Consider the following 10823-nt stretch of genomic DNA (forward strand, 5'->3'; position numbering starts at 1 on the left):
GGATGGAAACATGGCTCAATGGTAGTCCTACTTAGCAGGTTTGAGGTCCTGAGTTAAACCCTAAAGATGAAAATGGAGACTAGAAGCAAGTATTGCTAACTTGGCTGAATTCCTGAAAACTTGGTAAAAATTGAAGTCAACATCTAACTGAGCAGCCATAGAACCCCTTTTATTGGTGTTGATAGCCAAAGCAGTCTGATACAGAGGAGTGGTATATATGTTGCCAGGTTTGTTCAGATGGGGGCTTGCTAACTTTTTGTCCAGGCTGGTTTTGAACCATTATCTCTGCCTTCTGACTAGCTGGGACTACAGATGTGAGCTACCTCACTCTGCCTGAAAGAGTGATTTTGTGTGTGTGTGTGTGAGAGAGAGAGAGAGAGAGAGAGAGAGAGAGAGAGAGAGAGAGAGTGTGTGTGTGTGTGTGTGTGTGTGTGTGTGTGTTACTGTGGTTTGCACTCAGGGACTCCAGCCTTATTTCAAGAACTCTACCACTTGAGTCTTTCTCCCAGTCCTCTTTTCTCTAATTATTTAGTTTTTGCCCAGAGCTGGCCTAGGATCATGATCATCCTCTTCCAGTAGCTGGAAGCAGTGACTTAGAAAATGTAGCTATTATTGGGGCTGGGAATATGGTCTAGTGGTAAAGTGCTTGCCTCATATACATGAAGCCCTGGGTTCAATTCCTCAGCACCACATATATAGAAAAAGCCAGAAGTCGCACTGTGGCTCAAGTGGCAGAGTGCTAGCCTTGAGCAAAAAGAAGCCAGGGACAGTGCTCAGGCCCTGAGTTCAAGCCCCAGGACTGGCAAAAAATAAAACAAAAAATGTAGCTATTGTTAAAAAAAAAAAGAAATTGCCACTTGTATAGTTTTCTCTGTATAGTATTTAACTTGTGTTTTTTCTTTCTGCAATTCATTTTTGACTTTCCTTGCCGTATTTCATCTGTATGAACTAAAGTCAGTCATAGAAGAAAGATTTTTAAATAAATTTAAAATTGTTTTTATGTGTTTTAGATTCTGGAAGTTACAGTCAGTCTGGTGGTGAGCAGCAAAGGTAAAGTACTCATATTTTAATAATACCAAGAAAAGCTAGAATTGAGAAAAAGAAATTTAGTTTCAAATTCTGGTAGGTTTCTGTTTTGGGACTTGCTATGTGAATATCCTAAAATAGTTAAATATTAGCTTCTCATTGGGAAGAGAGTTGTCCTATGTAAATAGGTGCTGTGAAGTATTTCCCATTTTAAAAGTGTGTTTGGATAACAAGTATAGATTCATCCTGGAGCTTAAGACAGTTCTCATAATCATTACTTAGTGTAATAATTATGTTTTCTTTAGGAAATTATTAAGTTCTCAGAAAAAGCATTTCTTTTTTTTTTTTTGGCCAGTCCTGGGCCTTGGACTCAGGGCCTGAGCACCATCCCTGGCTTCTTCCCGCTCAAGGCTAGCACTCTGCCACCTGAGCCACAGCGCCCCTTCTGGCCGTTTTCCATATATGTGGTGCTGGGGAATCAAACCGAGAGCTTCATGTGTAGGAGGCAAGCACTTTTGCCGCTAGGCCATATTCCCAGCCCCATTTCATTTTTTGATGGCGTATAATAATGCATAGCAGAATTTCTTTAAAGCACTAGAAAAAATATTTAGCAATTTTTGAGTCCTTATGTTCACAAGAAGAAAGTTTGGAGTAAATGCATACCTTTAGAAGTCTTTTTGCTTGCTAGAAGAAGAGCCTTCAACTTAGGCTATAAATGGTTTGTAGCCTAGTATGTGATATTCAGAATAGCATATCAGGTATCTGTGGTCATTAAGTTAGGAGCTTCTTGAAAACAAAATTGATTTAATTTGATTTTGGTAAGATTGTGTCACCTTCTTATTGTAGGCATCTGGCAAATGAAATGTACTTTTAAAGTTAGGGAAACTGGATGGGTGGCAAATGCTTGTAATCAAAGCACTTAGAAAGCTAAGACAAGAGGATCCCAGTTTTGAGGCCAGCCTATGCTACATAGCAAGACCCTATGTAAAAAAAGAGTTCACAAATTTTCTTAGCATTTGAAAGCTCTAAAATAATAGTTTTTTTTTGTATTTTATTCTTTAATTTACTATTATAGGAAGTTGTACAAAGGGGTTACAATTCTATAAGTCAGATTATGAGCACAATGCTTCTTGGTCAGTGTCACCCCTTTGTTCTCCATTTTTCTCCCTCTGTATCCACCCTTAAGTTGCATAGTTCACTTTTTTTACATAATGTACATTGGATGTAATGACTACATTATATGTATATCTATGTAAAATGACTACTCTCTCCAGTCTTGACTCCTCCTTCTTTCCCTCCCCTTCAAATGTTTATGAAAAGTTTTGTTTGCTTGGTTTTGGGATTTTTTTTCTTTCCCTTTGGATATTCGACTCTTAATTCAGAGGGAAAAAAAGATAATTTTTGAGCTTATATGCTGTAAAATTAATTAATTAAACATCTTAGGAAGATACATATATTCAGTCAGCAAACAAATATTTATTGAAGTACATGCCAGTGTTGTGGCACCGAGTACACTATAGCACTCTGGACATGCATATACTTCTAATTATAGAGGCATTTAAATTGGAATTTTAGTGCCACACTATGCCTTTCCTAGAAAATTTGTAAAACATTTAATGAAGGCAAATGGTGGGAAGACGTTAATTCATCCATATGTAGCTAAATTTAAAGTATCAATTAAACTGGTACTTTAACAAAAGTGTTATTGTGTTAAAGATATGGTTGGTCTTCAGATATTATGGGTCTTGCTATGTAGCTTATTATGTATTATTTGTAAATAAAAAACCCCAAAACATTGTTTAGCTACCATTTAAATATTAGAAAAATTTGAACCTCTATATCTGAGATTAAATAAAAATATACCTGTACAATGAAATTTGTCAGTGGTTACCTTTTGGCCATTTTATTTATCATAAATCTTTTGAGCTTTTGTAGTTCTGGTGAAGTTTTACTTGTGGGCAATTGTCAAAATAAAATTCCTGGTATTTGATGTATGAAAGAGGTCTGGGAAAGATATTTATGTCTTTCATGTCTTTTATGGACTTTGATCATCACATTTTGCAAACTGATAATTTTTCATAAAAGAAGCCTGAATTTGAAGTAAAAGTTGAAAATGCAGGCAGGGTGCTTCATTTAAGCCTTTAAAGTTTCTTCAAGCACATTTCTTTTAAGTCCTACATTTTTTATTTTACAGTTATTCTTCCTATGGAAATCAAGGCAACCAAGGCTATGGGCAAGCACCACAAGTAGGTTGAAAGATAAATTTTCTTTTTTATTAATAGTTACTTTTATCTTAAGTGATGAAACCCATTTACCTGAATTTCAGAGCTATTCTGGCTATGGGCAAACAACTGATTCTTCATACGGACAGAACTATGGCGGTTACTCCAATTATGGACAGAACCAATCAGGTTGGACTGGTTTGTTAACTTTGCTGTTTTAAAGACAGAAAAATCAGAGCTTTCTCTAAATAGTATTCCTATGCATAATCTTTAGGTTATTCACAGTCCTACAGTGGTTATGAGAATCAAAAGCAGAGCTCATATGGCCAGCAATCGTACAATAACCAAGGACAGCAAAGCACAGAATCATCATCAGGGTAAGAAAACAAGTAAGAGTATTGAGATTGTGTTGGGTAGTATAAATAGATATTATTAAAAGTTTTAGGTTTAAACTTCACTGCCTAGGCTGGGAATGTGGCTTAGTGGTAGAGTGCTTGTCTAACATGCATGAAGCCCTGGGTTCGATTCCTCAGTACTACATAAGCAGAAAAAGCCAGAAGTAGTGCTAGGCTCAAGTGGTAGGGCGCTAGCCCTGAGCACAGAGTCAGAAAACTGAGATCTCTAGTGGTTTCTGTCTGTAGTGAATGATATTATCCCTAGTGAAAAAAAAGGCAGAAGTAGAAGTGTAGCTCAAGTGGTCACAGACTTTAAAAAAAAAGTGTGTGTGTGTGTGTGTGTGTGTGTACACATATGTATATACATTTGTCTTTCCTTTTTTGGCACTGGGGATTGAACCCAGGATGTTGCTAAGCAAGTGCTTTGCTACTGAGCTTCATTTCAGCCCTAGCCACAGACTTTTCTGCTCCAGCTGACTTCAAACCTCAACTCCCAGATCTCTGCTTCCTGAATAGTTAGGATTATAGGCACGAGCTACTAGAGTCTGGCTTACTTTTTTTTTTTTTTTTTTTTAAATCACTTAACTGGGAGGAAAGGGTCTCAAACAGTATTCTTAGTTAACTATGGTGGCTCAGGGATAGTGCTCAGGCTCTGAATTCAATCCAGGACCAGCACCAAAAAAGAAAAAAAGTAAAGATCAGTTATTTCCTTGGTTTCTACAGTTCTCAAAGGTACTTGGGGTTCTTTTCCATAGTATGGCTTTTGTGTGAATAACATCTTTTCAGTGAGATAGTGAGATTGGTCTCTTAAAAGGGCATTCTAGTGGTGATGAGACATAGATATAAGAACCAAATAATTACCATGAGAAAATTGTATTAAATATGGTTCAGGTCTTCTACATTAGTTTTAGTCAACTTGCTACAGTAAACATAAAATCTCTCATATAAAGTCTCTCATATTCTTTGATTTCTCTTTAGCCAAGGTGGAAGAGCACCTTCATATGGTCAATCAGACTATAGCCAACATGATTCCTATAACCAGCAGTCAGGCTATAATCAGCATCAAGGCTCATATGATGAGCAATCAAATTATCAGCAGCATGATTCCTATAATCAAAACCAGCAGTCCTATCATTCACAAAGGGAAAACTATAGTCACCACACACAAGGTAAGGTATATTGATACTTCTAGTTTTCTTTTTCCTTTCTCACAATTACTTATATATTGAATTTGGATCAAAAGACTCAAACTAGAATGACTCATACCTGTTTATAAATATTTGAAGTGTCTTACAAGATATTAAAACTGTGGTTAGATTTCTCTTTGTTGATTTCATGGAAACTTGCATATGTTTACATGACTTTTTGATGGCTGACTACATATATTTCCTGTGCTATTTCAAGTGAACTCTGATCATTTGGCAGTGTTATTTTTGCTACTTTTTGGTGATAGAAGTGTACTTGACTTGGGGAAATTATTCTTTATTATCCCTTTCTAACTTTGTTAACAAAGATTAGTCATTACTTCCTCTTGTCCTATAGTGTTTTATATATACCATTGATATTTAAGATTCTGCCTACACCATGAAAATCAGTGATTCAAGGGGAAAGGAACTGTTTTATTTGGTTTTATACCTCAGTGCTTAGCTAGGACTTAGTTTATAGTTAAGTGCTCAATGAACGTTTGACTTTTCTTTTTTTCCAGTTCTGGGATTGAACCCATGGTCTTGCACATGTTGGGAAGCTCTCTGCAACTAAGCTATGTTCCTGGCTCTGTTGAATAATTGAGTGACTGAATAAATTAGAAATTCAGTATATGCCTTAACTATGCTTGATTTATAGTTTTAAAAGTAAAGAAATTAATACATTTCATGATTTGGGTTGTGTTTTATTCAAGTTACTCTTACAAGGTTTTGTTTTGTTTTCAGTATTGATGATTGAATCCTGAGCCTGCACTTGGGCTATGCCTTCAGTCCTCCAGAGCCTTGTGAATGCTAGTTAAGCACTATACCACTGCACTACACACCCAGCCCTTTTTTGTGTTATGTTTATTTTGAGACAGGATAGCGTTAAATTGCTTAGGCTGGGCTTCAGATTTGTAGACTTCCTGTCTCAGCTTTTCAGGTAGCTTATCAGGGATTACAAGCCTGAGCCCCAAAACTTGTCAATAAAAAGGTTGTATTTTAACTCAGACCACATCACCACTTTGCCTGTCTTGATTTTTCTGCTAGAATAGGCTACGGATAGAATTTTTAAATATTCTCTGTGTTTTGATGACTTAGATTTGAGTTCTGTATACATGTGCTTTTGTCCAAAAGACATAGTATCTGGCTGTAAGTGCATTTAAGATTATGTTATATAGCCAGGTGTGACAACCCATGCTTTCAATCCAGCACTTGAGAGACTGAGACAGGAAGACTGAGAGTTAAGGCTAGGCTGAGCTATGTAGTAAGTTGTAGGCCAGCTTGGACTGCATAGGAAGACCTTGCATCCCCTGCCCTCAATTGGTTTTGTTTGTATGAAACATGTCAGAAATGACAATTCTTGCTGGGCATGATGACATATACCAACAAATATTTGGAAGTTTGTTGTCCCTGCCTGTGGGACAAAGACTGTTGAGACTATGTCTCAAAGAAAAATGACAATAGTTATTTATGTATGTAATATTTTCTCTTTGTAGATGACCGTCGTGATGTGAGTAGGTATGGAGAAGATAATAGAGGATATGGCGGGTCACAGGGAGGAGGTAGAGGGCGTGGGGGATATGACAAGGATGGAAGAGGTCCTATGACAGGATCAAGGTAAGTATTTTAGATGCCTATATTTCTCTCTTGTTGCTCTTTTTATTACTTTGCTGATTTGACTTTGGTATCAAATTTAGTTAGAGGTTTTTAAGAGATTATGTTGTAGAAATAAGGGCAGAAATTAATTTATTTGCAATCCTGATACCTCTCAAATTCTTAGAATGAGGTATGTTAATATTTTATATGGTATATGTTAGACACCAGTAAATATGGTGTATATGTTAAACACTCCTACTATGCTTATGTTTAAACACTGGACTTCTTTTTCCAGCGTGAGAATCTAGACTTCCTTTAAAAGATGACTCTGAGATATCAATATTTTTGTATGTATTTGTAAAAAATTAAGTCAGTTCTATGTTGGAAGGCAGAGAGAGGCTACTCCTTAATTTTGAATTCCTTGGGCAAGGGATCTACTAGTCAATAGCAGAGTAGAAAAATGGGATTTGTAAATAAGAAGAAGATTTGATACAGTTATAATATTATGTCCCCCTTCAAGTAGATAATTAGTGGAGCACCACATATACATTTATATTTCATCTAGATAGAGTTGTGGTAAAGGAATAACTTTAATTTAGCTTTTTCCCACTACTAATATTATTAGGTGATATGTTGATTTACAATGTAAGTTATGACATGTGGTTTTAAATTTATTTGTTTATTTTCTTGTTGGTCCTGGGGCTTGAACTCAAGGCCTGGGCTCTGTCCCTGAGCCTCTCTGTGCTGAAGGCTAGCGCTTTACCACTTGAGCCACAGTGCCACCTCTGGACTTTTCTGTTTCTGTGGTACTGAGGAATTGAACCCAGAGCTTTATGCATGCTAGGCAAGCACTCTACCACTAAGCCACATTCCCAGCCCTAAACTTATTTTTAAATATATCTGTAAAATATATTTTAACTCTAAAATCTCCAAAAATATATATTTTAACTCGTAAAAACAAGAATGAAATAGCAATTTGCACCTGTCCTTGGGTCAGGTAAGTAGGTTGCAAATTTGTTTGTGAAATACACAGGCTTAAAGATAATTTATGTTCATTAGAAAATGGAAATTGTCAGTGGCCTGTTACTAATACTTAATAATATAATCAGTAGCAGTTTATTTTTTGCTCCTTAGGGACTAGATGTCTGTCCCTGAGGTGTCCTGCAAAATAAAACCAGTATGAACAGACTTACCTCTACAAGTTAGTCAGAAATTTGATTCACTTTCTTATATACCTCTATTTTTAGTGTATCTGCTTTGGTATTATTCAAACACTAGTGTAAACATATTTGATAAAATATGGTAGAGGTAGAGATTTAAGTCTTAAATGGCAGTCAATTTACAAATATAAGAAAAAATATAAGTGTTAGGCACTGGTGGTTTGTGCTTATAATCCTAGCTACTCAGTTTGAAGCAGCCAGTGCTGGAAAAGTCTGAGACTCTCCAATAACCATTAAAAAAAAAAAAAAAAAGCCAAAAGTTGGAGCTGTGGCTCAAGTGGTAGAGTGTAGGTCTTGAGCACAAAAGCTCAGGGAAGAACCTCCAGACCCTGAGTTCAAGCCCCAGGACCAGCTAAAAAAGAGAGAGGGGGTGGGGGAACCTCTTTATATTATTAAAGGCTTGCTTTCTACCTTAAACAGAATTCCCAAGTCAGGTTTATTTAATTTTCCAGAAGAGGTGTTTCAGGTAATTGGCTGCCTTGAAATGGTGTACATTTTACATTGTACACCATAGATTTAATTTTGTTTTCATAAGGAATTTATAATTATAACTTAATAGATTATATAGTCAACTATGATAGTGTCTAAGTAAGGAACAGATAGTAAAGTTTCTACAAATACATTTTCACTTGAGCATGGACTCATTTTACAACCAGAGGATTGAAAGGATCTTAAATGATTTTCCTGATAGAGGGAAAAAACCCAAAGTAACCTTGGCAATATATTTCAATATAGTTTGTAGTTCAGGTACTAAATTAAGTTTTAGTTTCAGACCTTTTCGCCCCCCCCCCCAAAAAAAAACACTAATCTTATTACTTAATTTTCTTTAATAAAAAAACATTGTTTTTGGTGTAAAAAGATCTGCATGACTTTTGAATGCCTTTGTTTTGTAATTTGACATCTTACAATCTAAATCATTTTTGTGGGGCTAGGAATATGGCTCAAGTAGCAGAGCACCTGTCTAGTTAAAGTGTGATGCCTTTGAGTTCATTCCCTAGTTTTGCCAACAACCCTTTTTATTTACCTGTTGAAACTTCTTTATACAAAAATTATGTGTTGAAGCTTGGTGCATATTTGGTCAAGATAATGCTGATCTGGTTTAAGTGAGGATAAGACTGAGAGAAATGTGTATGGAGTCTTGCTTCTTTACTTTCTCCCCTCCCCCACCCCAGTAAAAAGGATATTCACAAAAGATCTGTTTCAAAACTGTCTGGATAATTATTTTTTGTACTGGGCTGAGAAATTTCTTATGTAGAAGGCCAGGTAGTAAATGTCATAGACTTGGAAGGCCACATGGTTTCAGCTTTTTAAACTTGTCCTTGGAGTACCAAAGTAGCCATAATATGTAAATAAGTAAGCATGGTTTTGTCTCAATGAGTACTATGGATACTACAATTAAAAATTCATATAATTTTCATGTGTTACAACATCTTGTTTAAGATGTGCTATTTAGCATATTCAGGTGAAGTATTTTGAGTTTGAATATAAATGCCTAATTTAAGATTTTTTTCATAATTGGTTTTGTACTTGAATACCAGAAATACCATTTTTTCACTAATTATCATCAACACTTCCATTTTTGTTTCTAATCATCTTAATATGTTGGAAATACTATCTTGGGGCTCTTTGAAGACTAGATGCATAAAAGTATTATCTTGGGCTATTTAGTGGATTTATGTTTATAATTGAAGGAATAGGAGCTTAGTTTCAGATGAGGGCTGGATGTGTGGTAAAGGTTAGGATTTTTAAATTTTTTTATTTTTTTGGCCAGTCCTGGGGCTTGGACTCAGGGCCTGAGCACTGTCCCTGGCTTCTTCTTGCTCAAGGATAGCACTCTGCCACTTGAGCCACAGCGCCACTTCTGGCTATTTTCTGTATATGTGGTGCTGGGGAATCGAACCCAGGGCCTCATGTATTTGAGGCAAGCACTCTTGCCACTAGGCCATATCCCCAGTCCAAAGGTTAGGATTTTTTAGACTTAAATTCTGTGATTTCTTGGTTGGAAGAATTCAGATCAAAAGGAAGCCACCTGCTTTTCAAATATGGAAGAGATAGGGGAAGATTGTAAGGACAACAGGAAACCTTACTCCTTTTTTTTGAAAGCAATTATAGGAAAGAAGATTGTATTTTTTTGTTCTGTAATTCACATTGACACCTTAATGTAGTACAGGCTGCGACTATAAATTCTCCAATTGTTTTTTAATTTTACTGCCTTACATAATTGCCAAAATTTCTTAAGGTAATTTTTTTCATTATTAGTATGCTATCAAGTTAAGTGAATGTTTCAGACTCTCAAGGTAAAGTCCAAAATTACTTTGAGTATTTTCTCTCTTTTACAAGAATGCTTGATTAGTTCCTTTAAGAGAGTATATGTGTACTAGGCTGAGGATGTAACTCAGTGGTAATTGCCTGCCTTTCATGCTCAAGGTTCTGGGTTCTTATCTTAGTGTATGTTTTGGTGAGAATCTGGAATAGCACTGCCCAGTATCAAAACAGAGCTCATAAATGTGAGCCTTATATATAATTTTTATATATTTTTTATGCTGGTACTGGAGCTTAAACTCGAGGGCCTAGGTCTGCCCCTTAGCTTTTTGCTTAAGGCTGGTGTTGTACCACTTAAGCCACACTTCCACTTCTGGCTTCTGGATGGTTAATTGGAGATAAGTGTCTCATGGACTTTTCCTTCTGGGGCTGGCTTCAAACCATGATCTCTCAGATCTCAGCCTCCTGAGTAGCTAAATTTAGAGGTGAGCCACCAGTGCCTGGCTGAGTCTTAATATCCTACTAGTCATGTTAAAAAAAATCCAAACAGTAGCTCAATGCAGTGACATTTGAAATGGTAACTGAATGGAAGGATTGTGGTTCAAGGCCACCCTGTGCAAAAAATTTGCCAAAATCCCATTTCACCCAGTAGAAGTCTGGTGTGGCAGTGTGGATCTGCTATACAAGCAATGGAAATAGCAGAATCACAGTTCAGGCTAGCTGAAGTATAGACATGTGATCCTATTTCAAAAATCATAGCAAAAAAGGGCAGGAAGTGTGGCTTATGTAGTTGAGCACCTGACAATCAAACCTAAAGTCCTTAGTTAAAATCCCAGAACTACCACACAAGAGAAAAAATCAGCAGAGGGGTAAAGAGAAGAAGGTGGGTGGTTGTATAGCTGAGGGTCAGAGCACTTG

At 36.4% G+C, this 10823-nt stretch overlaps 1 protein-coding gene across 1 annotated transcript in view; it reads left to right on the plus strand.

The window, feature by feature from the left end:
- Positions 1-10823, plus strand: part of Taf15 (TATA-box binding protein associated factor 15) — a 35569-nt gene that overhangs the window by 9492 nt on the left and 15254 nt on the right. The window contains exons 2-7 of the mRNA XM_048365288.1: positions 1011-1050; positions 3221-3272; positions 3353-3437; positions 3523-3625; positions 4622-4812; positions 6324-6444. Coding sequence (XP_048221245.1) covers positions 1011-1050; positions 3221-3272; positions 3353-3437; positions 3523-3625; positions 4622-4812; positions 6324-6444 — 592 coding nt within the window. The remainder of the gene's footprint in view (positions 1-1010; positions 1051-3220; positions 3273-3352; positions 3438-3522; positions 3626-4621; positions 4813-6323; positions 6445-10823) is intronic.

This window comes from Perognathus longimembris, chromosome 17 (genome assembly GCF_023159225.1).
Source record: "Perognathus longimembris pacificus isolate PPM17 chromosome 17, ASM2315922v1, whole genome shotgun sequence".
NCBI lineage: Eukaryota > Metazoa > Chordata > Mammalia > Rodentia > Heteromyidae > Perognathus > Perognathus longimembris.